Source organism: Gymnoscopelus microlampas, assembly GCF_963454915.1.
Source record: "Gymnoscopelus microlampas genome assembly, chromosome: 12".
NCBI lineage: Eukaryota > Metazoa > Chordata > Actinopteri > Myctophiformes > Myctophidae > Gymnoscopelus > Gymnoscopelus microlampas.
The window spans coordinates 11269356-11297188 of NC_139949.1; the positions used below are offsets into that span (position 1 = coordinate 11269356).

Here is a 27833-nt window from a genome sequence, read left to right on the forward strand (position 1 = left end):
TTATGCGAGAATTGTTTTTAACCCCCACATAACCTGCGCCATTTGACTAATTATGTGATAAATTATGCAATCACATAATCACATTTTTCTGGAGGGTCTTCTCTCCCTCCCCCTCTCTCTCACTCTCTTTCTCCCTCTCCCCCTCCCCCAGTCTCTCCCTTTTCCCCCAGTCTCTCTCTCCCCCCCAGTCTCTCTCTCTCTCCCCCATATAGACGCGCTGCGCGTTCACGAGCCGGCACAGAGTGGTGGAGAACAACTCCGTCTCCAGCAGCTTTCCCATCAGCAGAGCAGCCTCTCTCTCTTTCTCTCTCTCTGCCCTCTCTCTCTCTCTGCCCTCTCTCTCTCTCTCTCTCTCTCTCTCTCTCTCTCTCTCTCTCTCTCTCTCTCTCTCTCTCTCTCTCTCTCTCTCTCTCTCTCTCTCTCTCTCTCTCTCGCTCAGTCTCCCTCCCTCCCTCCCCTCTCTCTTCCAAAGTGTCAGACAGTCAGTAGTAGCCTACACAGAGTACAGCCTCACTCTAGTCTTCTGGAACCGGGCTTTCTTTTCGTCTCTCGTCCCGGGAAATGAGCAGCGATGGCCGGCTCTTTGGCAGAGGAGAAAACCTTCCGGAGGTTCCTGGAGCTCTTCCTCCGGGAGATGAGGCCGCCGCTGCAGGAGAACGACCCGCTGCCGGGGCGCCCCCTATCAGACACGGTGACGGAGGACGAGGTGGAAGGGGAGTGCCTCGACCTGTGTCTGCAGCACCTGTACAAATAGTTGAGTTGTTTTACAATTATTATTCTCTCGTTTATGTTCATTTTATTGACTTTTTTTGTTGTTGCACGTTTGTGGTCATGAATACGATTTAAGTTAAAGTGAGAAAATGTGTATATTCTCTCGCTTATGTATTTTATTTACACTGTGTCTCCAGCACCTGTACAAATAGTTAAGAGTTTTTAAAATTATTATTATTATTATTATTATTATTATTATTATTATTATTATTCTCTCGCTTTTTCTGAGATTTAGTTTATTTAAACCCCTTCAATACTAAAGTGTCTTTTCTGTTTTCTGTTATTGTGGGGAAAGCTTTAGCTGAAAATAACATTGTGAGCTTGTCGATCTGCTATTTTCTGTGAAAGCTTTCCCCACAATACCGATGCTGGGGTTTAAGTGGTTAAAGTGAGCAAATTATTGTTATTCTCTCGCTTATTATGTTTATTTTCTTTACACGTTTTGTTGCACTTTGGTGGTCATGAATAGGATTCCAGAATAGTTAAAGTGAGAACATTATTAAGTTATTGTATGACAGAGGGTTTTATTAATGGGGTTCTCTCTCTTTAATAGATGAGAATAAAGAGTAGCAGCCGGCTGATGAGTCATAGAACAGTTACAGTAGTAGCTCATAATTAGTATTTATTGATACCGGCTGCGTCGCTTGCCGCCAAGCGCTCGAGCTACGAGCTCGACTCGTTGTGAGCTTGTAGTTCGGCTCTTGTCGGCAAGCGACGCCGGGTTTTTTTTTAGCTCTGAAATGAACATTTTTGCTCATTGAAACGTTACAGCTTGTTCACAGTTGCTTAATCACTCACCGACTTCGTTGTGAGATTGTAGTTCAGCTCTTGTCGGCAAGCAACGCCGCCGCCAGCGTTGCTTGCCGACAAAAGCTGCACTACAAGCTTCACCGACTCGTCGCCGCTTGTAGTTCGGTGGCTCTTGTCAGCAAGCGACACCGGGCTTTTTAGCTCTGAAATGAATATGTGCTAATGAAAAACGTTGTTCACAGTTGCTTAATCACTATTTTCGTTCATTAAAGGCAGTTTTTAGAGCGTATTTTATTATTATCAGTAGTGCCATATTATTTTCCAGTTGTTGCCATTAAATAGTAGCGTTTGTTTTATTGTTTCTATTCTAAAAAATGTTTTTAAACGTATTATCCTGTGAGGTGAATCCCCTCCGTTTGTTTTTGCGTAGCACGGGACGTCATTGACCGTTGGCGTCGCCATCACTCCGCTTAGTTCACATCCCATAGCCTGGAGGGAGGGCGGACGGCCGCCTCACGCTGTGATTGGATAGACGGGTTGTCACGGGCAACTGCAGGTTGTAGACAGTTAGAGAGAGCTTGCATGGTCTTTGGTACTTAGTTTAATGTATCTCTTGTCTAGTTTTAGACATCTTGTTTCCGTTTCCTCTAATTTGTTAGTAGGCTATCCATCATTATATTATCTTGGTGGTCTTGTCATTTGCTGTTTTACCGGGTCTAATAGTAGTAGGTATTGCAGTGGTTCTCAAACGTTTTCATGTCAACGACCCCCACCCCCAATTAATAGGCTATGTCATTTGGCCACGGACCCCCATTTGAAAATATATTGTCCCATTCAAGATTTGTGTTGCTTACCTAGTTTACCTCCCCTTTTGAGGCCAAAAAGGGAGGTAAACTCACGTATCTGCATTCCTACAGTTTTTTTTCTTCCCTTTTTTCTACTTTGTAGTGTTTTATATGTGTTGATGATATTGTATCTTGGTGTTTATACTGTCGATGAATTGAATACATGGACCACAATGTAAACAAGTCCCCAGGACCTTTTTGTTATCCTTTTAGCCCAATTGTCTGACTGTACCTTGTGCTGCATACATTTCTGTAAAATAAAGTATCCAATCAATCAGTAAAAAAAAAAAAAAAATCCTCCACAATGTAGTAACAGATCTACAAGCTCACAACGCATCAGATTACTGTAGATACCTGACTTTGATATAGTATTAACACATTTTGCCGGGGAGCATGTGGAGCCCCTCCTCAAGGCCCCCCCGGGGGTCCCCGGACCCCACTTTGAGAACTACTGCCTCTGTATTGGATCTATGAATAAGCTTGAAACGTTGTTACCGCGTCAGCGGGGGCCTGGCAACCAACTGTCCAATCACAGCAGGGCCGTCCCTCCGGGCTATGGACTGTCTCAGCGCATCTTCACGGCGGGCTAAAAATAGCTGCAGACACCGGTCACGCTATGAGCCTCAATCGAAGCCAGATCGTTGCATTCTAATAGCTTCTATTAACACTACACTAATAGGGCTTGTATATCGCTGATAGTGATACATAGGCTGCCGCTACAACATCCCCACACAGGCTCATACAGCCTATATATATTCTACGTTTTGAAAGCACATCATGCACTATCAGTGATTCTGAACCTTTTTAATTTCAAGAACCCCCCCCCTCCCTCCATGTTTTATAAAGATGTTTTATGTAACCTGTCTGTCATCACCTTAGCTTGGTTCTCAAAGTCCCTCCTTCCAGGGGGTCCCCAACAAAAAAATAGCATCTCAACCATTTTAACCACTTTACCCAGTTAGCTATTCGAAAGTAGCACTGCGACCGTGTACATCTGATATACATTTCGATATTTTATCTTTGAAAAATATTGAAAATGTTTGGAAACTTTTGAATAATTTTGAAAAAGAATGCAACATAAATCTTCTCTTCTGGGGGTCCCTGGCACAAAAGATTTTCACATGGGGGGTCTGCATCCAAATACATATCAATTTGGGGGTCTCTGGCACGAAAAAGTTAGAGAACTACTGCCTTAAAGACCCTTGAGGGACCCTGGACCCCACGTTGAGAACCTTTGCACTAGGCTATATTATTATTATTATTATTATTATTATTAATAATAATAATAATTATTATTATTATTATTATTACTACTACTTCTACCACACGTTCAAACTGACAAATCAGACAATTCAGAGATTTTTTGGACAGTTTCAGATGCACCATGGAAGGGCAAAATAGAGCATACAAACTGTATATCAGAGTAATGACCACTAATTTCCACACCTGACTCACTAGAGGGAATTAGGCTATAAAGAGTACATAGACAATGACGCCACATCATAGGCTAATATTATCTTACCATATGACTAGAATAGAGAACAGAATATAAACGCTTCTAGATATCATGCCTTTGGCTTCGTTGGGGTGTTGGATTGTAAATTAAAGTAACAGTCAATAGACAGTAATACGGCACAGTCCAAATGAACAATGGCTTCTGGTAGGCTACATTATTTGTACAGGAACCAAAATGCAAAATGTGCACTTGCTGGTGGAGAAGACGAAGAAGAAGAAGAAGAAGAGATTGAGGTTAAGAAGTAGAGAATGAAGCCCTAACTTGAGCAGGGCAGACAAACTCTTCTCTGAGCCATAATGCTCTCTTTGGCCTGATTTCTGAGGCCGAAATAGACACAGAAACTGTGCTGGGAATGACAGTGTTGGAAGTAGTCATCTGGGGCAGAATGGCAAGGATAAAACTTGTTTGACTGTCTCCATCTTGATTGGTACTTTTACCGGACAGTTTACGCGACCTAAATGAAATGTACAATGTTTAATGGCAAAGTAACTTTCCTATCAACACCTCATACATACAATTAATGCTTCAAAAGGTTAGTGTGTTAGTGCCTTCTTGTAAGAGGAAAGAGGAATGGAGCTCGTAATTTCATGCATCCCTACTTAACACATACAAACATAAATCTTTTCTCCTGTGGATTTCTTTAGAAGAGTCGGTGTAGTGTCATCTAGGCTTGTGCTGCTGTAAACTTGGAAAGCCCAATGTATTCTTTGTCGTATGAAGGAGCATAAATTAGGGCAGCGATTCCCAACCTGTGGCCGGGAGTCGATTGGTGGGCCATGAGGAGATTGCAATCCCCCCCAATGAATTGGCAAAACTTTACAATTTTATTGATAATGTAACATTAATATAGAGTAGACTATAGAGCACTCGTCTTTGGCCCGCAAGGTCATGGATTTGATCCCAGGCACCGCCAACTCCAGCGTATGAGTTGTATCTCTTGGGTGCAGCAAGTCGTGCAAGTTGTGCGGTAAGTAGCCCGTAGCACTTGCCGTAGCACTTGACGACCTTGCAGGCTTATGCAAAGGCTAAAATGTAATTTAGATAGCATGTTATGTAGACATTTACCAGATTCATTTGTAGACCTGGCATCCTATAGTGTGTATAGTTTCAATGTACAGAATTTTGACATTATACTGTTCAGACTGATGATGATAGATTCTTGGTTTACTTATGATCCTCCTAGATTACTATTTCTATGCATCTGATGTATTACCTCGTGTTTACCTTGCTTACTGTAAATCGCTCTGGATTAAGAGGGTCTGCTAAATGCAATCCCAGGGGTCTAGTGCATTGAAACGGGGATAAACTCCCGCGTTCTCGGCTCTCGGCTCGGCTGATTATAATAATAATATAAAGAAGACATGTCATGGTATTCTCCTCTGTAAACCTTGAAAAATGTGTTTTCATTTGGTACCTAAACTTATAGGAACTAGAATCTTAAAGTATGCTACGTTAGTTCCATTTATCCAAGCCGGAGCGCAATCGATTGATTGAGCATTAAAAAAACATGCTCTGAAAATGCACACGGCCCACCGATCTGACCACTTAACACATGTTAAGTGGTCAGATGGGTGGGCCACGAACACAAATTGAATTAGGTATTGGATGTAGTACCTCCCTGTAACTGCCAGGGACTTAAGAGTCTGCTAGTATTTCTTTCACAATTTGTTCCACCAATATAATCCACCATCCTAAAGGCGTGGTTACATAAACATGTAGCAAAAAAAACGTGCATTTGCATTAAAGAATTAACATACTTCCTTCCGTATTGTTGCTTCAATTTGTGTATAGAGTATCTAAGTCTGACGTCACAACCACACCCCCTGGGCCATAAGGAAATCTTCCCATTCATAATGCCCATTTAAAAATGTAAAAATCATTTAATATAAGAGCTGTGTTCCAAAGATTTAATAAAATTAGTCTGGGCATGCTGCCAGTATCGTTTATGAATAGTTATATTTGATACAGTATGTAATTTGTAGTCGTGCTTGCTTGTATTTTCAGCTTCTTTGGATACATTTGTAATTCTCTGGCTTCGGTTTATGCTTGGGCATAACAACAGCAGTTCTTATATTGAGTGATTTAAAGAAAATTAAATTGGATTTATGAATGGGTGCATTACTTTATGAAAGAGAACACAGAGTCCGCACACTGGAACCAGCTCCAAAGGTATTTTTTAACCACCAAGCTGACGTTTTGAGCCTGGTAGCTCTTCCTCAGTAGTGCCTGACCGATATGTCGGTCATTATTTGACTTTTCTGACGACGTCGGTATCTGCAGTTATTTAGCTGATTTTCTTTTAATCACTTTCCACCTTTCCATTCGTATATTCTTGGTGAAAAGGTTCAAGAGTAAAAAATAAGAATAATTCAAAAATAGTAGATCTACAAGCTGTGCCAGCGTGTAGATTGCCTATTTTTCATTTTTTTTAATAGAGCTTAATTGTTTACATAAAATAAATTCTAGCTGAATGTCCTCAAACAGAAACTTTAATGAAATTGAGTCAAAGTCAAACATTGATAATCTGTTGTCTAGAACTCTAGAATATTGGGATCGGCATCAGACTCAAAATTCTGGCGTCGGTCAGGCTCTATTCCTCAGACCTAGTTATTTACTTGTTTACATTTCTTTATGACCCAGGGGACATGGCTTTGATGTCAGGACTTTGGTACTGTTCAAAGAGGAGATAGTGTGCACACACAGTACAGTACCTCTATGTAGGTCAGGTGCTGGACATCAAGGCGAGAATGAAACGGAAGGTTAAAACATCCACACACTGGTTTAAAGCTCCCAAGCAATTTTATTAATGGCCACAACGGTTCGACCAAATAGGTCTTCATCAGGCAAAAAAAAGATAGTTTTTCCCCGATGAAGAGCTACAGTATATGGTTGTGTTGTGAGACATGCCATGAAGTTCTGTTGCAGAAAATGTGCTGGCAGCGTCCTTTAAGCTACGGCCTTTGGCATTATTACTGTTGGCGTTCTGTGTCAGTGAATATTCCCACACACATTTGAAGAACATACTTATTTAGGCCAGAAGAAACCAAAGTAGGCGGCTTCGCTCATCTCCCGTGCCCACCCGACTGCGATGGAGCTAACTTTAAATGAGCTATTAAGAGGAGTATTGTGAAAAATGTGTGTCAGTGATGCTGCTTATTTTTGTGCACAACATGAATGCGTGTGATGAATGGAATTCAAAGTAGTAGTTCTGACTTTTTTGTGAAAGCCAGCTGTTTTCTCATGACGTTGGATATTTTTCAGTCTCTCTCTCTCTCTCTCTCTCTCTCTCTCTCTCTCTCTCTCTCTCTCTCAACTGAACGCAACTCAGTGTTTTCGATGTTGAGATGTTGAGATGTCACCAGTGAAAATATTCTATACTGAATTGTGAGTTTTTTTTTCCTTTGCCTTCAGAACTGAGTATTCTATTTAGCGTATTTAGAGCATTCACACGCACATGCACACGCACACTCGCACACGCACACGCACACACCGGGAAACGCAATTCCTATTTAATTTGATTCAGTGGCAGAAATGGACAAAAGTGTGTCCTGTGGCTGAACAAAATCCCATACATCAGTCGTTCTCAAATTGGGGTCCAGGGACCCCTCAGCGTTCCTGTAGGGGGTTCTAAATGGACCCTTACAGGTCTGTAGTACCCTCTCAGAGTTCAGTTGAAATGAAAAAAAGTTTGAAAACCATATGCCATACATCAAAAGCTGAACTTCACACAGCCTGTCCTTTCTTTATCGTAGTCCTGCTGTTTTAGCTGGACTAAATTTAAACCCATCTAAGAACATTTCTTCACTGGAAGGTATTTACATTTTACAGTTGCTGTCTCACTTCCTCTTGTCTTTGAGGCCGTCTCTCTCCGGTAGCTCTTTGAGGTTTGATGTGGATGGAAGGTGGGGTTATAAATGAAACAATTCATTAGTATCATTTGGTACCAACAACGTCTGTTATCAGCAGGCACTGAGGGCACTGCCATCGTTGCTCCCATTATCACTTTGTCAGATCAGCTCCACGCAAAGCAGCCCTTTGTCTCGTCACAATTTGTATTTTATTCAAATGTACGCATGGAGGGCTGTGGACAATGACGGCACCTGCACACAGTCAAATCCTGAGAGTTAATGTAACTCAGAGAGTACAAATGGGGGAGAGGGGGCAGGATTAAGTGACTATGACATCAAAGTCAAGGGGCCAATCCCTGATTACTTTTCAGCCTAATTATTCAGAAAACCCCAGACCACAGAAAATCCACTGAATGTTCAAACTCAAAGTTCCGTTTTTTTTGCGTGTAATTGAGGTCATAAAACCCCCCCAAAAACATTAAAAAAAAAAGTGAAAATGAATGTCATAGAACCTTTAAAGTGTAGATTAGAGATTATGAAAATAAGGGGTCCGTGGCCTAATACTTATCATACTGGGGGTCCTTGAAATGAAAACGGTACAGAATTACTGCTTGCCACACGCACGCACGCAGCAGCCTCCTCTCTACATCAGCCCAATAGACAGTGTGGGACTTCCGCCGTGCCGGGCTCCCTCCCGGTGGCATTTCCTCCTCCTGGTTGATAATGATTGTGTGTGTGTGTGTGTTTGTGTGTGTGTGTGTGTGTGTGTGTGTGTGTGTGTGTGTGTGTGTGTGTGTGTGTGTGTGTGTGTGTGTGTGTGTGTGTGTGTGTGTGTGTGTGTGTGTGTGTGTGTGTGTGTGTGGAAGAGCGTCGCCGGCCGGCGCACTGCTGCGCACGCTGTGCAGCCAACGTCAGCGCCTCCTGTCATGCAGCCCCGCTGATTAGTTTGTCTCTGGGCTGAAGATCTAATAATAGACTCCGCAAGAGGAGCAAGAGATCGCTTTTCTAGCCCCTGTTGTGTGTGTCTGTGTGTGTGTGTGTGTGTGCGTGCGTGCGTGCGTGCGTGCGTGCGTGCGTGCGTGCGTGCGTGCGTGCGTGCGTGCGTGCGTGCGTGCGTGCGTGCGTGCGTGCGTGCGTGCGTGCGTGCGTGCGTGCGTGCGTGCGTGCGTGCGTGCGTGCGTGCGTGCGTGCGTGCGTGCGAGCGCGTGTGTGTGCCCGCGTCTGTGAGTGCGTGATCGACGTTTGCCTTTAAACGATGACAGATGAGGAGAATAAGATTGCGATTTCCTCGTGTTGGAGGCGGCGGGGGGAGGGGGCAGGGGGAGGGGGGACGGTGGGTGGTGGATGTACATTTTAACCGAAGAGGATCGTGTGTGTGTGTGTGTGAGTCAACATTCCTGGAGGGGGGCCGGGGGTGGGGGGGGTGGGGAGGGTCGTTCTCAGTGGCAAAACGACGCATCAGCCCACGCATCCATCCAGCCCGCTCGCTCTCGGCAGAGAAGACGGTGTTCTTTTTTAAAAAGTCATTACGAGCTTCTTAACCACATACTGTACACCGTCTATTCTTAGTAAAACGGACCTGAGTTGGCCCTGGCCTGTACTTGGTGCACTCTCCCCCCCCCCCCGTGCACAGAATCTCTGAACATAGCCGATGTACAAGCTATATAAATATTATATGATCAGCTATTTTAGGTGAACGTTCCCCCCAGAATAGGGAGGCTAGGGCTCAAGTCGTTACAGATCGCTGGAGTATGCCATAGATTTGTTACCCAAATACGGCTTTCCGGACCCAACCGCATTCTGTTGTAATGTAAAAATGAAGGGGGGTGTAGAAACATTGCCTCCAAGTGCATCCATACTGTATCTATTTCAATTTGTTTGCGTCTAGCTCAAAATGTCTACTTGTAGATCTGCTATTTTTGCGCCACACTGTCCTGCGCCTAACACTGGGTTTAAGCCCTTGAACCCCAGCAGCCATATTCAGGGGGGAACATTAGCCAAAAAATAGCCAATCTACAATGCGATGCATTGTGAGCTTGTAGATTGGCTTTTTTTGGTCTAGACTGAAAAAGCGGTCCAAGTACAAAGCCAAGTGGGGCCAAATTTACTAAGTCTAAGAGGGTTTAAGTGTTTAAGTAACTTAAACACTTAAACACTTAAACTTAGACAGGAAATTGAGAGACAAGGCAACAAAGGTCATGAACTATATAGCATAAGTGCTTATAGCACGCGCAATCTTCCAGAGGCCGACAAGGGGTTTGATCGGAACTATAACGTACACAGTATGTGGGCACGGTTCCCCCAGGCCGCTTGTAAAACCAATCAAGATATGACGAGGATAGAATGCCTGCGCCTCCTTCCTGCGCTCCTCTCCTCTCCTCTCCTCTCCTCCTCCTCCTCCTCCCTTCAGCGGCAGTGTGCCCCTCCCCCCCCTCCCCGCTGGGAGAGCTGATGGACAGTAATTGAGAGAGAAGAGGCTCTTCTCAAACCCCATTTAAACAGCCACGTCCTCCACAGCTGTAAACAAACCCAATCCAGCTTCCTCTGACGCACGCACGCACGCACACATGCATGCACACTTGCGCACACACACACACACACACACACACACACACACACACACACACACACACACACACACACACACACACACACACACACACACACACACACACACACACACACACACATACACATACACATACACACACCCACCCACTCACTCACTTACTTGAGTGAAAGTAGCATTGCCACAATATAGACATACTCTGTTATAAGTAGGGCCTGTTAGAAAAAAAAACTGCAAGTAAAAGTACTCAAAATACTTCTCATAATTTTTCCAAATCTGTCAAAAATAACAGATCTACAAGCTCACAACGTGTTGTGAGCTATTTTTGAATAGCCAAAGTATAAAAATAGGGCTTTAGTGGTTAATGTATGTTTTGTAATAATAATAATAATCTATATAGACTAGAGCTACAAAGCAACTTGGAAGTAAAGTTTTTAAATGGAGTAAAAAGCACAACATTTGCCACTGAGACTTAGTGGAAAATTTTAAATACTCAAGTAAAGTAAAAGTTCCTAGAAATTGTACTTAATCTGCCTTAATAGGTTAAGCACAGTACTTTAGTAAAGGTACTTAGCTACTCCACCGATGCACGCACGCACGCACACACCCACACACACAGTTGGCAGAGCAGCGCGTGTTGAAGCTCAATGTTAATGAAGCTATACTGTGTGACAGCTGTGGACGTCACAGGAAAGGAGGGGGGGGGGGGGGGGGGGCGGGGTGCGTTGCTTTGGTGGTTCTCCAGTGGTTCTCCAACTTATTCATGTTAAGGTCCCCCAAATTGATATATATTTGGCCAGCCCATCTGGGACAAGATTTGTGTTGTAAAAATGATTGAAAATAGCATGTACTGTACTGTATATACTAGGGTTAAAGTTGTTAAACTGATTTTGATGCAATATTAACCCATTAAGACCTGGAACTGTGTCATTTTTAGATTTGAGCTAAAAAGCATTATTTTACACTTTGGGCTATTCAAAAATAGCAGATATACAATCTCATAGCTTTTGAAAAATCGTGAAAATGTGTGCAAATCTTTGAATATATATATTTTTAAAGCAAACATTTTTAACTCAAATCGTTGCGTCTGGGGGTCCCTGGAACAACATATTTTGAGATGGGGGTCCGCGGCCAAATACATATAATTTTGGGGGTCCTTGACATGAAAAAGATTGAGCACCACTGATATAGAAACATAGGTTTTTCAGAATACTGTTGAGATTTAGGAGACGTGTAGAATCGGCTTCAGGTCTCAATGGGTTAATAACTCTTTCTGGGGACCCTACTGGAACCCCCTGAAGGACCCTTGGGGGTCCCCGGACCCCACTTTGAGAATCAGCGGTGTTGGGGAGGTGCGGGGAGGGTGGTGGTGTGTGGTGGCAGGGAGGGAGGGGCTTAGAGGTGGTGACGGGGTATTTGCATGGTGACGCGTGTCTCTCAACCTTATTAGACAGAAAGAGCAGGAAACTCCACCAAACATGGATTAACCACAGCAGGTGTGTGTGTGTGTGTGTGTGTGTGTGTGTGTGTGTGTGTGTGTGTGTGTGTGTGTGTGTGTGTGTGTGTGTGTGTGTGTGTGTGTGTGTGTGTGTGTGTGTGTGTGTGTGTGTGTGTGTGTGTGTGTGTGTGTGTGTGAAGCAGGGTGTTGTGGAAAAAGCATACCTACCCTGCAAATACAGGTAGAAAAGAAGACGATTCTTTTTTTGGTGATTCCAATTACATTTATTTTGTTTTGTTCATGCAATTACAATATGATGTAACATGTAGTCCGTTAATTCCAAACCCTGCATCTATAAGACGGCAGACAGACTACAGAAAACGTTGAAGGACCACTATGCTTACCACAAGAGTTGCCATAGAAACCAGTGATGCCTCATTGGTTTATTAACAGCACAGATGGAATGGGTTTGAATGTCCAGAATCTTTGTCTAAATATACAGTATTCTTTGAAAAAAATAATGGAAGGGAAAAATGTATTGGAAATCATTGCTTTGGATTTATTATTAATGACCTGTACAAAAACAAAAACTATATACAGTATATACATTTCATATTCAGAGCACAATATCAGCAAACCCATTACCTTTTGATTGTTAAGATATCATATTTGTGAGAGAATCCTGCCTTTGACGAGAGACTACAGTAGTGTGTACGGGTAGGGTAGCTCAGTAGGTAGAGCTCTCGTCTTTGGACCACAAGGTCAAGGATTCGATCCCGGACGGGCACCTCCGACTCGGCGTACGAGTAGCACGGCTTGGCTGCGTCAAGTCGTGCGGTATTGTACTGGGATCTGATGGTAGATGTGGCGCTCCGCTCCGCCTCAGCAATCCATCTCCCAGGGGCCTAGCGTATTGTAACGGGGATAGACTCCCCCGTTCTCTGCTGATACCGTCAATAAGGCCCCCCGACCTACTTACTTACTTACAGTAACATCCTTGCAGTGTGTTGAGGTTTCGATTCTACAAAATGTCTTCTAAATCCCAACAGTTTTTTGAAAAAAAATATGTTGCTATATCATTGATTCTCAAACTTTTTCATGTCAAGGACCCCAAAATGTATATGTATTTTGCTGCGGACCCCCATCTCAAAACACGTTGTTTCAGGGACCCCCAGAAGCAAAGATTTGAGTTAAAAATGTTCGCTTTAAAAATATATATTTTCAAAGATTTGCAAAAATGTTCTCGATTAAAAAAAAATAGCAGATCTACAAGCTCGTAGCGCGGCACTCGGTGCCGCGCTATGAGCTTGTAGATCTGCTATTTTTGAATAGCGAAAGTGTAAAATAATGCTTTTTAGCTCAAATGAAAAAGTGACACAGATGCGTTCCAGGTCTTAATGGGGTAACTCTGAGTGTCCATTTGTACACTCTCAGAGTTAAATTAACAAATGGTTTTACTGCGTACATAGGCTACTCTATATCTATATATATACACGCGTAAGTGGCGTAAATATACCAAGCTTACACGGTGTTGACTATTCATTATTCATGACAAAGGCTAGTTGGACATGGTTTATTGAAAGGCAGTCCAGCTGGCAAAGTGCACGCCCATGCCATCGTCATTGGATATCGTCGCCGTCAGGCAGGAACCTTGTATCTCCATATTTCAACTTGTTATGTTTTCCCCCCCGCAGATTAATGCCTTACTTCCTCATACAAGACCGTCACACTAAAGTAGTGAAAATAGCCTATCTACAAGTTCACTTCACAATAAGGCGCATCGTGGCGTGTTGAGAAGTTGTAGAACGGCTATTTTCGATATTTTCAAATGTTTAAAAAATAATTTCAAAAAAGGAACGGTTTTGGACATACAAGGTTTCCCTACCTCGACGGACATAGTAAATGTTGAACCTAGCGCCGCGGGCGTTTTAATCAGCTGATTTATTGCTCTTTATTTCATAGCGATATTGCTGGAGAGGAAGGGTTTGGAGAGAGTACATAAAATGTAATATGCCAGCCACTCCATTACAGTATCATAGTTTCTGTTTAGGTTCAGCACCCTGGACAGCGGCTGCCAAAGGAGACGGCCAAAGGCACTAAATCCAAAGAGTGCGCTGTTTTGTTATTAGTATTATTAAAGTTAGAGTAAGTGATATTTTTTGGTTAAAACTAGTGTTTTGTTAAAAAGTTAAGCATCTCTAATATTCATTCAGGTATAATACTTGCATTATTGTATGAATAGAGTATTCAATCGACTCAATATCATGCATCCTGTCTCCTGATAAAATTGGTATCCAGACTAGGGCTGTCACGATTACAAATTTAAGTTGGCGATTAATTATCACTCAAATAATTGCGATTAGCGATTTAATTGTGTTTCTGTCGTTGAAAATGAATGGAACATTATGAATAAAAATTACTTTTCTGTTTGGCTTATAGCTCTCGTAATCAAAAGTTGCACAGGGCAGATATGACAAATAACACATATTTAATGATTTTATACTTAAAAATAAACATTAATAGTGGAAATAGCCGATCTATAAGCTCAAAACGCATCGCATCGTGGCGCGTTCTGAGCTTATAGATCTGCTAATTCCACTATTTTTGATTGTTTTTTTAAATATATGATTTTTTTTAACATGGAATTGATTATGACGATTATGCAAAAATGATTGCGATTACATGAAATAATTGCGATTAGACGATTATGTAATAATTGTGACAGGCCTAATCCCGACCTGAAAATGTATGTTCGGAAAAGCGTGCCGGTTCAGAGCGGGCTGATTGCTTCCCTCCTGGTATTGCTGCTTGAAGTATTGTCCAAAGGACAAGCGTTGTCCGCCCACCGGATACCGCTTCAATCAGCGATGCCCAGTCAGCAATACACAAACTAGCCGATCTGCAAGGAAAAAAAGCCATGCCCCATTGCTCTGAACGGGCATGTGTTGATGTGGCTCTTCAGAATGGGCTGATTGCTTGGCCCCCATGAAGTGCTGCTTAGAGCGTTATCGAGCTTCACACTCGACATTGCACTCCCTTGGGTCCTCGGTTATACACCCGCCAAGTGTGAAGAACCACAGATCTGATGACTGGTCCTCGAGATAATGTGACTGACACAGTTTTAAAAAAAAGCCAAACGTTTGGAGGAAGAAAAACAAAAAAACTTTGGTTTGCTTAACTTTTGGAGCCCTAATCAAGACAACGTCCTATGAAAGTGTCTAGTCTCCACTATTTACTAAAGACTCAGTGTATAATAGGATGTATATACAATGATATTAAACACATCTGAATTGAAGGCCAAAGCAAAAAAAAAACCTTGCCCTCTGAATAAGTGCAGCTTGGCCGCTTTAAGTCCAAGGTGGAGTTGGCTCACAAAAGGAGGCATGTGGCTCCCTCAGTGGGCAGACGTGGCCTAGTAAAGTCCAGCCCTCAGGGTCAAGGACAGAGCTCACCTTGTTTCATACAGTCAAACCTCCCAAAGGCCTTTAACACAGTGGTTCTCAGCCTTTTCAATTCCAAGGACCCCCTGTTTGATATGAATTAGGCCACGGGCCCCCATTTGATATGATTTTTAAAAAAAATCTCTGGGACCCCAATCTTCACTGAAAGTCCTGAACTCTGAGAGTCTACAAATGGAACCAAATGGACCCTTACGTGTCCATTTGGTTCCATTTGTGGTTCCATTTCTACTCTGTCTGTGTCTCATAGGAGGGCTGTGGACACTTCAGAAACCCACCTATCAGTGACATCATCATTAGGCAGGTTTTTGTTTGAACCCATTAAGACCTGGAACGCATCTGTGTCATTTTTGATTTGAGCTAAAAAGCATTATTTTACACTTTGGCTGTTCAAAAATAGCAGATATACAAGCTCATAGCTCGCTACGAGCTTGTAGATCTGCTATTTTTGAAAAATCGTGAAAATGTGTGCAAATCTTTGAATATATATTGTTTTAAAGCCAACAAATATTTTGAGCTGGGGGTCGGTGGCCAAATACATATAATTATGGGGGTCCTTGACATGAAAAAGTTTGAGCACCGCTGATATAGAAACCTACGTTTTTTCAGAATACTGTTGGGATTTAGAAGACATTTGTAGAATCGGCTTCAGGTCTTAATGGGAACAAAATGTATTTATAATTTTGTATTAATGTGAGAAGAATGGCTTCTATTATAGCATGCTTTTTAACACCAACCTTCTCTTATGGGGGTCCCTGGCACAAAACATTTCAGATGGGGGACCGCCGCGGCCAAATACACTCAATCAATGTGGGGGTCCTGGGCACGACAAAAGTGTGAGAATTAACTGTCACAGGGGACACGCAGATGTAGAAAGGACACAATGTGTCGATGCGATGGCGCTGTGGCTGAAACAAGCTAAAAACACCTTGGAGTGGTCTTACGTAAGAGCCGCCCCCAGCGCAGACCACAGGAAACACTTTGCTGCAAAGAGCTCTGTGCGTCGCAGGGTTTATAAAATGAATGCTGCCTCTCCAGGGACCTCGGGGCGGCGGCTGTCCCTCCAAGCTTTTCATTTGTATAAAAGAGGTCCTCGACCTCTTCCTGTGCTTTGCCAGCCGGCTAATTTGATCGAATGGTAATTGATTGGCTCGGCCTCCTCCCTCCCACCCAGTTGCCGGAACATCGTCTTGCTTTGTTGCTTTTGTTGGCATGTTTTTTTTTTTCCGCCCACACACTTTTCCTGGGGTCAAACCAAGTCCTTGTACAAGACTTTTTCCCTTTGCATTAATCAGAACATCAGTGAGTCGTGAGTGACCCACAGTGTAACATATTGTTGCAGTTGGCAGAAACCTTGCATCTCCATAATTCATCTTTTTATGTTTTTTTTTTCATAAATTATTGTCCTATTTGGCTATTTTACACTTCGTTGTACGCCTCGTGCAAAAGTAGCGAAAATAGACGATCTAAAAGCTCACAACGAGTCGCATCACGTTTTTTCCCTGTACACTAAAATCTCTTCACCGGAAAATAGCTGATCTACAAGCTCACAACATCGTCGTAAGCATGGAGATCTGTTATTTTTTTGGTGAATGTTCACCGATTCACGTGGTGGTTAAAGCAGCACTCTGTAACTTTCCTCTTTTACCCCGGATTTGAACCCGGTTTCCTATGCAAGTGCTGACATTTTTTACCATTGAGCTAATAGAGCCTGCCTGCTTGCTCAGGGGATAAATTGAATCTTGACCATCAGGTTAAAATTTGTGTCAGATCTAGGTGAGACATGACCTTTGACACAATCTAAATGTCTCAATAGAAGAGCATGGAGACTAAATACGACCACCCCAATTGTATAAGTTATATTATTTTAGTTATATTGTATTAACGTACTCTACCATACAGTTTGGACAAAATGACATTTTATTCATACAAAAAAAGGTTACATAGTGCGACTTTAACTCACTCGCCCTTTCAAATGAGACCAATCATCAAAACAGGGAACGTGGCCGGTGTAAAATAAGTGGGTTTAAATGCAATGACATTGCCTCTTTTATTCCCATTGTAGCACGCGGCACAATGGAAGACGTATCTCATCCACTTCATCGTTATTGAAGTGAGGTTCGCCAGCCTCCTCTGTACAAAACATGCAGTCAAAAAGCTTTGTAGTGAAAAAGCGTAGAGTGGATAAATAGACCGCCTCTCTCCCAGACACTGTGAGGCTGTTGTTGGCATATACTGTGGATGCTGTTTAGCCCATTCAATCCTGTGTGATTTTAGCTTTTGTTTTTGCTTTAAGCATTATTTTATACTTTGGTTATTAAAAAAATAGCAGATACAAGCTCATCATACAAGCTCATCTACAAGCTTGTAGATCTGCTTGTAGATCTTTTTTTTAAGTGAACATTTTTAACTAAAATCTTTGCTTCTGGGGATTCTACAAATGTCTCAAACAGTTTTTTTTTTTTTACTAATGTTGCTATATATCAGTGTTTCTCAAACTTTTTCATGTCAAGGACCCCCCAAAATGATATGTATATGGCCCCCCATCTCAAAATATTTTGTTCCAGGAACCCCCACCAGAAGCAAAGATTTGAGATAAAAATGTATGTATTCAAAGATTTGCACACATTTTCAAGATTCAAAAATAAATAAATAGCAGACCTACAAGCTCATAGCGTGGCACTCGGTGCCGCGCTATGAGCTTGTAGATCTGCTATTTTTGAATAGCCAAAAGAAATCTAAAAATGACACAGATGCGTTCCCGGATTGAATGGGTTAGAGTCCTTTGTGTCCGGGTTGCTGTCAGTGTCTATTACAGCGCTCCTGTATTGTCTGTTTGCAGCGCGCTTCCATTATAGTCTGATCCATGCCAGGCTGTTGGGGACGGATGCCGATCCCAATTTTCTATTAGCAGCAGTTCTCAAACCCCCAGATTGATATATATCTGGCCACGGACCCCCATCTGAAAATGTTTTGTGCCAGGGGACCCCCAGAAGAGAAGATTTGTGTTAAAACATTCAAAATTGTTAAAGAAAAATCAACCATTTTCAAATTTCTCAAAAATATCAAATGTACAAGTGTCACGCTGTGAGCTTGTAGATGTGCTATTTTGATTAGACAAAATATAAATGGATAAAGTGGTTAAAATGATTGTGATGCTGTATTAACACATTTTTCTGGGGACCCCCTGGAACCCCCCCAAGGACCCCACTTTGAGAACCAAATGGCCTAATAGTTCTAGACCAGTGGTTCTCAACCTGTGGGCCGGTATAATAGGGACGCTAGGTTTGAAGTGGTTAAAAATCGATGTCACAAAAGTCAAACAATGGCCTCTATAGATTTGATAAGATTTAGATTTCATAAAAAAAGGATCATTAAATCGTCAATCAGTGATGTCGGGGTCACTTCCTGGTGGGCAAGCCATGGTGGTTGTATTGTCATTTTATAGCAGACTAATAATCAGAACAGAGCATCCACTTAAATCCCTCATGTACTGTCTCAGAACAAAACGACCTCCTTTTTTTGCACTGAACTAGTTTCACAACCTGAAACAATGAAATACACTTCTACTCCCGTCTTAAGATGTTGCTAACATCGGGTTCATTCACTCCATGTGTGACACCATAACAATTAAACACAGCTGCAACAGATAACTAACTAAACGACAACAACACAATGTTGCACAATGTTGTGCAAGGTGGAAAAAACAGTAGCAGCCTAGTAGTAGTAGTAGTAGTAGTAGTAGTAGTAGTAGTAGTAGTAGTAGTAGTAGCAGGGGTGGACAAAGTATATACTCAAGTAAACACTCAAGTATTCAGAAGTACAATAGCCACTATAGCAGTGGTTCTCAGCCTTTTCAGGCTACAATGAGCCTAGGTCGGGCCTTTCTTATAGAAATGTGCAGATAGCCTGTATACACTTATACTGAATGCCCTTTAGTAGCGTTGGATGTGGGTCTATCCCAGGCTGGGAAATTACTTGCTGGAAGTAATCCCTTAATCAGGGTCTCACTGGGATTACCATTGAGGACAGCCCACCCAGCCCACCACAATGAATGCCACAAATTCAGGCTGCAGTGTCTATTTTTAACAAATGGAACAGATCCAGCTGTTTCCTATTATAGTATCGTTTTTGTTTTGTTTATTTATTTATTTTGCTAGTTGGGCATATCTATTGTTTATGTTTCAGATTCAACTTGATTGTTATATCACAGGTTTACAGTTGTAAAAAAAGTAGGTACAATTATTTGATTGTACAAGCTCAACGATTGCAGTTTCAAGAAGGCAGGGGAAGAGAAAAATAAATACAGAAACACAGGATAGATATGTCAAATATGTCAAATATAATATCACCAATCTCAACTACATAGAACATAGTACATATAGTGCATGGTTGAAATAGTAATAACATTGTGTGCAGGTGGAGAAATACAGCAGATATTATATAAAGTATAATCACAGTTCTCTTGTGTGTGGTTAAAAGTAGCAATACAATGAGGCAGGAATGCGTCTGCTGCCAGACAAGTGGATTTACAGATTTATTCATTTATTAATTACATTTTCTTGAAAAAAAACAACAACATTTATTTAGATTTGTTTCCCTCAAATTCCTGCAGTTACAGATGTCTTATCCAGAGGCTTTGGAGCAACAGGGTGATACACAAATGAGCCTGGAACAGTTAACCCATTAAAACCGGTCATTTTAGATCTTAGCTATATAATTATATGAGTGTGTGTGTGACGATTTTTCAAAAATAGCAGATATACAAGCTCATAGCGCGTCACTTCGTGCTGCACTGTGAGCTTGTAGATCTGCTATTTTTGAAAAATCTTAGAATGTATATATTTTTAAAGCAAATATTTTTAACTCAAATCTTTGCTTCTGGGGGTCCCTGGAACAATTTCCTGGATCAGAGCACCACTGATATATCAACATGCGTTTTTCAGAAAACGGTTAGGATTCAGAAGCCATTTGTAGAATGGGCCTCAGGTCTTAGTCTTAATGGGTAAAATGTGGTTAGAATGTTTCTTTTTATCATCAAGACACATAAAACCCTCCTCCTCCTCCTTAGGCTGCGTAGCAGCATGACCACAAAGTGGGACATGGCTGCCATTGAGGCCATGTCCACGCTAATGCGGATACATTTTAACCACTTCAACCACAGTGTCCCAATTCTGGGCATGTCGTAATAGACGTTCAGTGAAAATAGCAGATCTACAAGCTCAGATTGTGACACGTCATCATGGTGTGTAGTGAGCTTGCAGATCTGCTATTTCCGGCAAAGAAATTTGGAAAAAGGAAGGGATCAATAGTCCTCTGCTCTGGGACACACCGGTCAAGGCAGGGTTTTTTGACTACCGAAAATGGATCGTTTACAAAACGTTCTCCTAAGTGAATGCATTTGAATGTAGTGGCGTTGGTGTCGTGTTGACTGGGGAAAACATTGCTTTTTTAAGACGGTTGATCTAAGATTGTCTTGTTGAGATCCAGGCAAACATCCAAAATGGCCTGCGGCTACAAATTTGTTTTGGTTTTGATTGTGCCGTTGAATGCCTCTGGTATCCCTGAGATATGGTCAGTGAATTGGCAGCACTAGCCGAGTGGGTTGAGAGGCCGCCCAGTATTATGTGTAGAAGTGTCCCTGAGCTGGACTCTTGAGTCTTGACCCCTACAGCAACCCATAACAACAGTATATCGTTGCTGTTGGGTAGAAACCTCTTATCTCCACATTTTTACTTTTTGTGTTTTTTCGTAAATTAACGCCTGACTTGATCATACTACAGCGTCGCACAAAATCAACAAAAGTAGAAGATCTGTGTCTACAATTAATCGTCAACTTAAATTTGTAATGGTGACAGCCCTGTAATGGTGACAGCCCTATTCAAGTCCATGCATGAAATCCATGAGATTCATTCATGAAATAACTCATTGAAAAATGACTGTCTTGTCATGCATTAGAAGGGACAATATATCAGTCACCAGAATCAGTGAGTGTGTGTTTTCAGTGAGTTGTGCTTGTGTCTGATCAAAAATAATGAATATGAAACAACTAAATATTGAACAAAGCAATATCCCAAACGGTCTGGGGTAAAGTGAAATACTTTTTTTAAGTGTAGAAAATATTTCAAGAATCACTAAGGCAGTGCTTCTCAAACCTTTTCATGTCAAGGACCCCCCAAAAAGGACCTCCAGAAGCAAAAATGTGCGATTTTTCATGGTTAAAGTTAAGAGGTTAAAATGATTGTGACGCTATATTAACTACTTTTGCTGGGGACTTTTGCTGGGGACCCCCTGGAACCCCCCACTTTGAGAACCACGGATCCAAGCAACATAAAACGCAGCAGGGACTCTGCTGGCTCGAACCTGACTCTGGGAAGACACGGGGAGCCTTTGTAGTGGAGCTGAGACTTCACTGGAGTGATGTGCTCTCTCTATCTCTTTGTAGTTTTTTGGTTAGAAGTCTAGCAGCAGAGTTCTGAATAGGCTGCAACCTTTCAATGGACTTTTTTTTTGTGGAACAGACGTAAAAAGCGCACTGCAGCAGTCCAACCTACTTGAGATAAAAGCGTCATCATCTTGTTGAGTTAGGAATGGTCGTACTTTTTGGCAATATTTTTTCTGAGATGAAAGAATGTTTGTTTTGGTGACTTTAGTTTATATAGGACTTTTTACTCAAATCAGATTCTAAAATAACCCCTAGGCGTGTTACTTGTGGAGTGATCAAGGAAGTCTATAGACCTCATCCCTTTTTGCTTACAAATATGATTTCTGTCATATCCTTGTTACATTTTTAGAAAGAAATGGACCAGGAACCACTCAAATATATATTGCATTATTCAGCTAGCTGTGGTGTTTCATTTGGTGAATATTTAAATTGCTAACAAGTCATTTTAGGCAAACAAAGAATATGCTTTAGGCAAACATAATGACATTTATATCTGTTGAATCGAGCAACCTAAAAACTCTCTGGGATGCACACAAAAGGCTGAGTGGACGTAGAAACGACCCCAAGTAAAATACCTCTTTATAAGGGGTTAAGAAAATCAATCCCTATGCATATCGTCTCTGTCGGGTGGAAATGTACAAAACTGTTACTTTTCAGGCTTCAAATTCAAAAATAGCAAAAGTAACAGATCGACAAGCTGTGTAGCATGTAGATCTGCTACTTTTGAGTGTTTTGTGTGACGCTGTAGTATGATCAAGTAGGTCATTCATTTACGCCAAAACACCAAAACATATAATATGGAGCTATGTGGTTTCTGCCCTTCAGCGACGATATGTAGCATGCCTGCAGGAAAGGATCTAAAGAAGTGCTTCTCCAAGTGGGGTTCGAGGAGCCCCAGGGTCCTCGAGGGGGTCCCCAGCTGAATGACTTATAGTTGGGAACCCTCACAGGTCTGTAACTATAGCTCATCATGATTCCTGGATGAAACCTGGTGGTTTTGTTGAACCCACCGTCTTGAAAATGGTGGTGCCACACCTTCAGCCAATTCCCAGTTGGAAGTGAGTAAGAAACAACATTCCTTACTAGAGATTTACACTTGGAAAATAGCAGATCTACAAGCTCACAGAGCTATTTTGGGGGTATGACATGGCACGCAACCAAGTTAATAATCAGGCACCGATAGGGCCTGCCTGCGGTGCTTTGATACTCTTTAGCCTCATTTAGAATTTGGTTCAGAGTTGTCTGTGCTAAAAGCAGGACTGCAGGCATTGCTTTTCATTCCATTCCGCTCAAAAATGAGACAAACATTGAGAATTTGTCTAACAGGTTGATTAGCAGGTCAGGGTGCTAGTCCGTACGTCACTGAGAAGGAAATTCAACAGTCTCTCCAGCTTTCGGCCTCTAAAACAGGCACCTTCATTAATGTACAGCTCTGGAGAGAGAGAGAGAGGCCCCATTTTTGGAAGAGCAATGACCTTCAAAACGTCCAAAGCTGCTCGCTGTCCTCTTTTTCCTTCCTTCCTTCCTTCCTTCCTTCCTTTCCTCTCTGTCTGTCTGTCTGTCTGTCTGTCTGTCTGTCTGTCTGTCTCTCTCATTCTCTCCTCTCTCTCTTTCATTCTCTCTCTCTCTCTCTCTCTCTCTCTCTCTCTCTCTCTCTCTCTCTCTCTCTCTCTCTCCCTCTCCCTCTCTCTCTCTCTCTCTCTCTCTCCCCCCCTGTGGACTCAGTGCTGTGGACTACAGGCGGAGGCAGATATATGGCCCAGGCAGGCACTTCCACCACACCAGACAGAAATAACCATATTATAGGCCTATGGCCTATATAGGCCTACTTCTCTCGCCTAAATTGTTATTATCCGAAGCTATTTTCTGATCAGACAGAGTGACAGACCATATACATACAGTATCTGAGCCTGGGCTCCAGGTCTGCTCGTTGTGGATGGACATATTTCGCGTAGGCTTTTCCAAGCTGCTGTCATCTGCAGATTGTTTGTCCTTCATGAGCTGGCCATAGTAAAATGTTGAATCATATTTGTGACAAACGGAACAGAATGCAAAATGACCATTAAAGGTGGTGCATGTGGTATTGTTTGTTAAAATAAGTGTTAAATAGTTCTATAGTATTCTGATAGCAATCGTTGCTATATGGAGAGTTTGTTCAGTAACAGGGGAAAATACATTTTCTGGGCGGGATACCAATTTGATCCAGTCAGGAGAGAGAACTGATACAGGTGAAGTTGGAATGGATGGGTTAGGCTCTAGAAAAGAAAATACATAAATAATAATATTAAAAATAATAATGAATAGAGGAAAGAATAAAATTGAAGCTGATAGATAATCTTGTGGGGCTCTTACTCCTGACTGGATAAAATTGGTATCGCAATTTGAAAATGTATTTTCTGTGTCTAGTGCCGAACACTCTATATAGCAATGATTACATATTATGTCATTTAGATAGATATATGGTATCTGTTTACTTGTTCACAGTATGTTATATACTATGTTATTTAGATAGATGAGTTGTTTATGTCTTCACATAGATTCTAAGCCTGCTATTTAGCTATTTTGTGAATTAAGATACATGCTAGATTTGATGTCTACCTGCTAGAATTGTTACTTTATGGCACAAACTTGTTTTCATAGCACGCTAATGACTTATGCCTCTTATTCTCCTAGCTTCCACTTTGTCAGTCGCTGTGGATAAGATTGACTGCCAAATACCTTGTAAATTGTGGGTACAGCGGAAAGATCCCAGTCACACCCTTCTGCTAAAGTCAACTTATGCCAAATACTTAATCCCAAGCTGTTGGGGATATACAGTATACAGTGTTATGATTATCGTCTCTGTCGGGTCGCTCGGGTGGAAACCTCATATGTCCAAAACTGTTACTTTTCGGGATTCAAATTCAGAAATAGCAAAAGTAGCAGATCTACAAGCTCAAAACGTGGCGCGAAGCGACGCGTTTTGAGCTTGTAGATCTGCAACTTTTGATGCTTTTGTGTGACGCTGTAGTATGATCAAATAGGGCGTTAATTTACAAAAAAAACAAAAAGTTCAAATATGGAGATGAGGATTCTGCCTGTGTAAAGGCAGTCCACATATTAACCACTTTCAACCTGGCGTCTCTATTTTGGGCATGCCATTATTATAGGTGAACATTTTTCAATTTGTTCATTTTTCAAAGATTAAAAAGCAGATCTAGAATTTGCTCATTTAACACCATCATACGACAAAGCATAAAACGGGGCTTAAGTGTTTTTTGTGGTAAGAATTGAATATGATTACGTAACCTAAAGTATTTTAGGCCCACGGTTGTTTTGGTGCAGCCCTACTTGTCAGGAATCAGTCTGTTTGAAGTAGAGTATAAGCCATCATTTCTATAGCACTGTGGCAGGCAGATTTCAAAAGCTGATTGCTGCAAATCCTTTGGGCAGAAGCTGCACGGCTTAAAAATTGGAGGTTGCAGTGGTTTCTGAACGTCCTGCTGCTTTGGTTTGCAGTGAAGTTCTCCGTTTGTCACTTTTCCACCTGGCATCCCGGGTTTTGGCCATGTAAACTATATAATAAACTATATAATATCGAAATATATGGCATCAAATGTTTCAGAAATAGCGACTCTGAGCTTTTAGATGTTTTTTCAACACCATCGCACACCATTTTTTCTACTAAATCTGATTCTACTAAATGTCTTCTAAATCCCGACAGTATTCTGAAAAAAATGTATGTTTCTATATCAGTGGTGCTCAAACCTTTTCATGTCAAGGACCCCCAAAATGATATGTATTTGACCGCCGACCCCCATCTCAAAATATTTTGTTCCAGGGACCCCCAAAAGCAAAGATTTGAGTTCAAAATGTTCGCTTTAAACAATATATATTCAAAGAATTGCACACATTTTCACGTTTTTTCAAAAATAGCAGATCTACAAGCTCGTAGTGCGGCACTCGGTGCCGCACTACGAGCTTGTAGAACTATGAGCTTGTATATCTGCTATTTTTTAATAGCCAAAGTGTAAAATAATGCCTTTTTAGCTCAAATGAAAATCTTAATGGGTTAAGTGGGTAAATATTTGTTTTACTTGCAAGGTGACTCAACAAATAATATTACTGCAAAACATTCTGCAAAGGGTTTCCGTAACCACATTGGCAGACTGTGTTACTTAAGGATACAAATTAGTGTAAGATGTATGCTTCACCTAATGATAAATGACAAGGAAAAAGTTATTACCCTTTTTTTCCTCCAGTTGAAAATACATCATCTCTGTCATAGGCCATGTGACAAAGTATAAATCATCCTCTAGAGATGATACCATGGGGAGAGATTCTGGTTTTCCCTCTCCTAGAGCACATCGATGTCCTGTCTCTCCAATTTGACTAAATGGCAGTGGCCTTATCCAGTCTGTCGGCCTGTAAGCAGCTTTATCTGCCTCGTTTCCAGTGCCACACAGACAGACGGGGGGCAGGGTTGCCATGTCCGCTTATTATAAGCTATTTTGGGCTTGTTTTTTTCGGTAAAGTCGCTTGTTAAATATTGGTAGTTGCGGGTAGCGTTTTTTTTTTACTTGTTTCTTAAGTGTAGTTTCTTATTTGGGCTTGCTTTCTAAAACTGCTTAGATCAGTCGTTCTCAAAAATGTTCACGTCAAGGACCCCCATCTGAAAATATTCTGTGCCAGGGACCCCCATATACAAGATGTGTGTAGTTAAGATGTTTTAAAATAATCCTTTTTTCCCCCCAAGATTTTTTGAAAATAGCAGATCTACAAGCTCGCACAGCTTTTAGATCGGCTATTTTCGAACAGCCGTGTGTGTGTGTGAGCTCATGTGGCCTAGTCGCTTCTTTTGGGTTATTTTGTAGACCTGGTTGCCTATTTCTCTCGCAAAATCTGGCAACACTGACGGGGACAGGGACGGGGACGGGGGGGCAAAGCAAGGCGTGGCCCTTGGTATCCTGTAACACCTCTTAAACGCATCGGAGTGAAGTCTGCATTATTGAGGCGGCCGCCACCTGCATATTTAATGGCGGCACCATGCTATTGCTTACATGTTGAGACCTCTCTAGCAGTCACCTATTAGCTCTACCCCCTAAGGGCTCTCATTATGATGGCCTTATTTGTTCCTTAGGCTTCACTTCATCGGATAGAAAGAAATAAAGCCTGTTTACTGGCGAGCTAGCCTGGAAACCCAACACCGGTTCCTCAATGGCGATTGCAAGCTTGGCCAGTAATTGTTTGTCTGGTTGCCTTGCCTGCTGTATAGAGGCCTTGTTCCATAGTGATTGGTCAGGTATATCAGTGATATCGCTTAGTGATATCAGAGCTGATTGTTGATATATCATTTCCTTTTGTCTCGGAAAGGTTTTCGTTTACTACCTTTTGTATCCGTGGACGTCTCTGTCTGTCTCGCATCGGCATCGGTAGTTTTGTGCTTTTATTTAATCACTATGGACATCGTCTCTGTCGGGTGGAAACCTCCAAAACTGTTACTTTTCAGGATTCAAATTCAAAAATAGCAAAAGTAGCAGATCGACAAGCTCGAAACGCGTCGCTTCGCGCCGCGTTTCGAGCTCGTAGATCTGCTACTTTTGCTACTTTTGTGTGATGCTGTAGTATGATCAAGTAGGGCCGTTAATTAACAAAAAAAAAAGACTAAAATATGGAGATAAGAGGTTTCTGCCCAACAACAACGATAATGCTCTATAGTGAACTCAGCCTTCGTATCTGTCGTTATAGGAAACGTATTGTTCAGCGATGACTCAGCAGTGAATTAACGTTGTGTCGAAAGCAGGGCCGGATTAACGAACGAACACTGGCTCACTGGGCCACAGCCCGGGGCACTATAGTATAGGCTCCTTGGAGCACAAAATCCCTGGCAGCACAGAACAACTGCGCTTGTTTTTTGTTTTGCCCATCCCGTGCCTAGCCTTGTGCCTCGGTATATATACCTGACACTCAGGATTCTCACTCATGCATCTGCAGCTAAAGCTGTGCGCACGAGTTATCACAACTTCATAACAGACACGCCTCGGAATAAAGTGAGGATGATACACAAAGCATGTCAGAGCGTAATGAGGCTTCAGCGCTGTCACAATACCGTAATAATGCGCTTGGAGACGGCAGTCGAGGGTATTTTGGGGCTGTGTGTGTGTTAGAGCAGTTTAAAAAAAGTTGCTCTCTGCAGACTTCTCGTATAATATGA

The 27833-nt window shown here is 41.9% G+C and overlaps 1 protein-coding gene across 1 annotated transcript in view; it reads left to right on the plus strand.

Moving 5' to 3' along the window:
- The first annotated feature begins 456 nt into the window (after positions 1-456).
- The window catches only part of ppm1e (protein phosphatase, Mg2+/Mn2+ dependent, 1E), a 76558-nt gene continuing 49181 nt past the window's right edge, over positions 457-27833 (plus strand). Inside the window, exon 1 of the mRNA XM_084073811.1 lies at positions 457-753. Within this exon, the coding sequence (XP_083929937.1) occupies positions 572-753 (182 nt within the window). The 5' untranslated portion in view covers positions 457-571. The remainder of the gene's footprint in view (positions 754-27833) is intronic.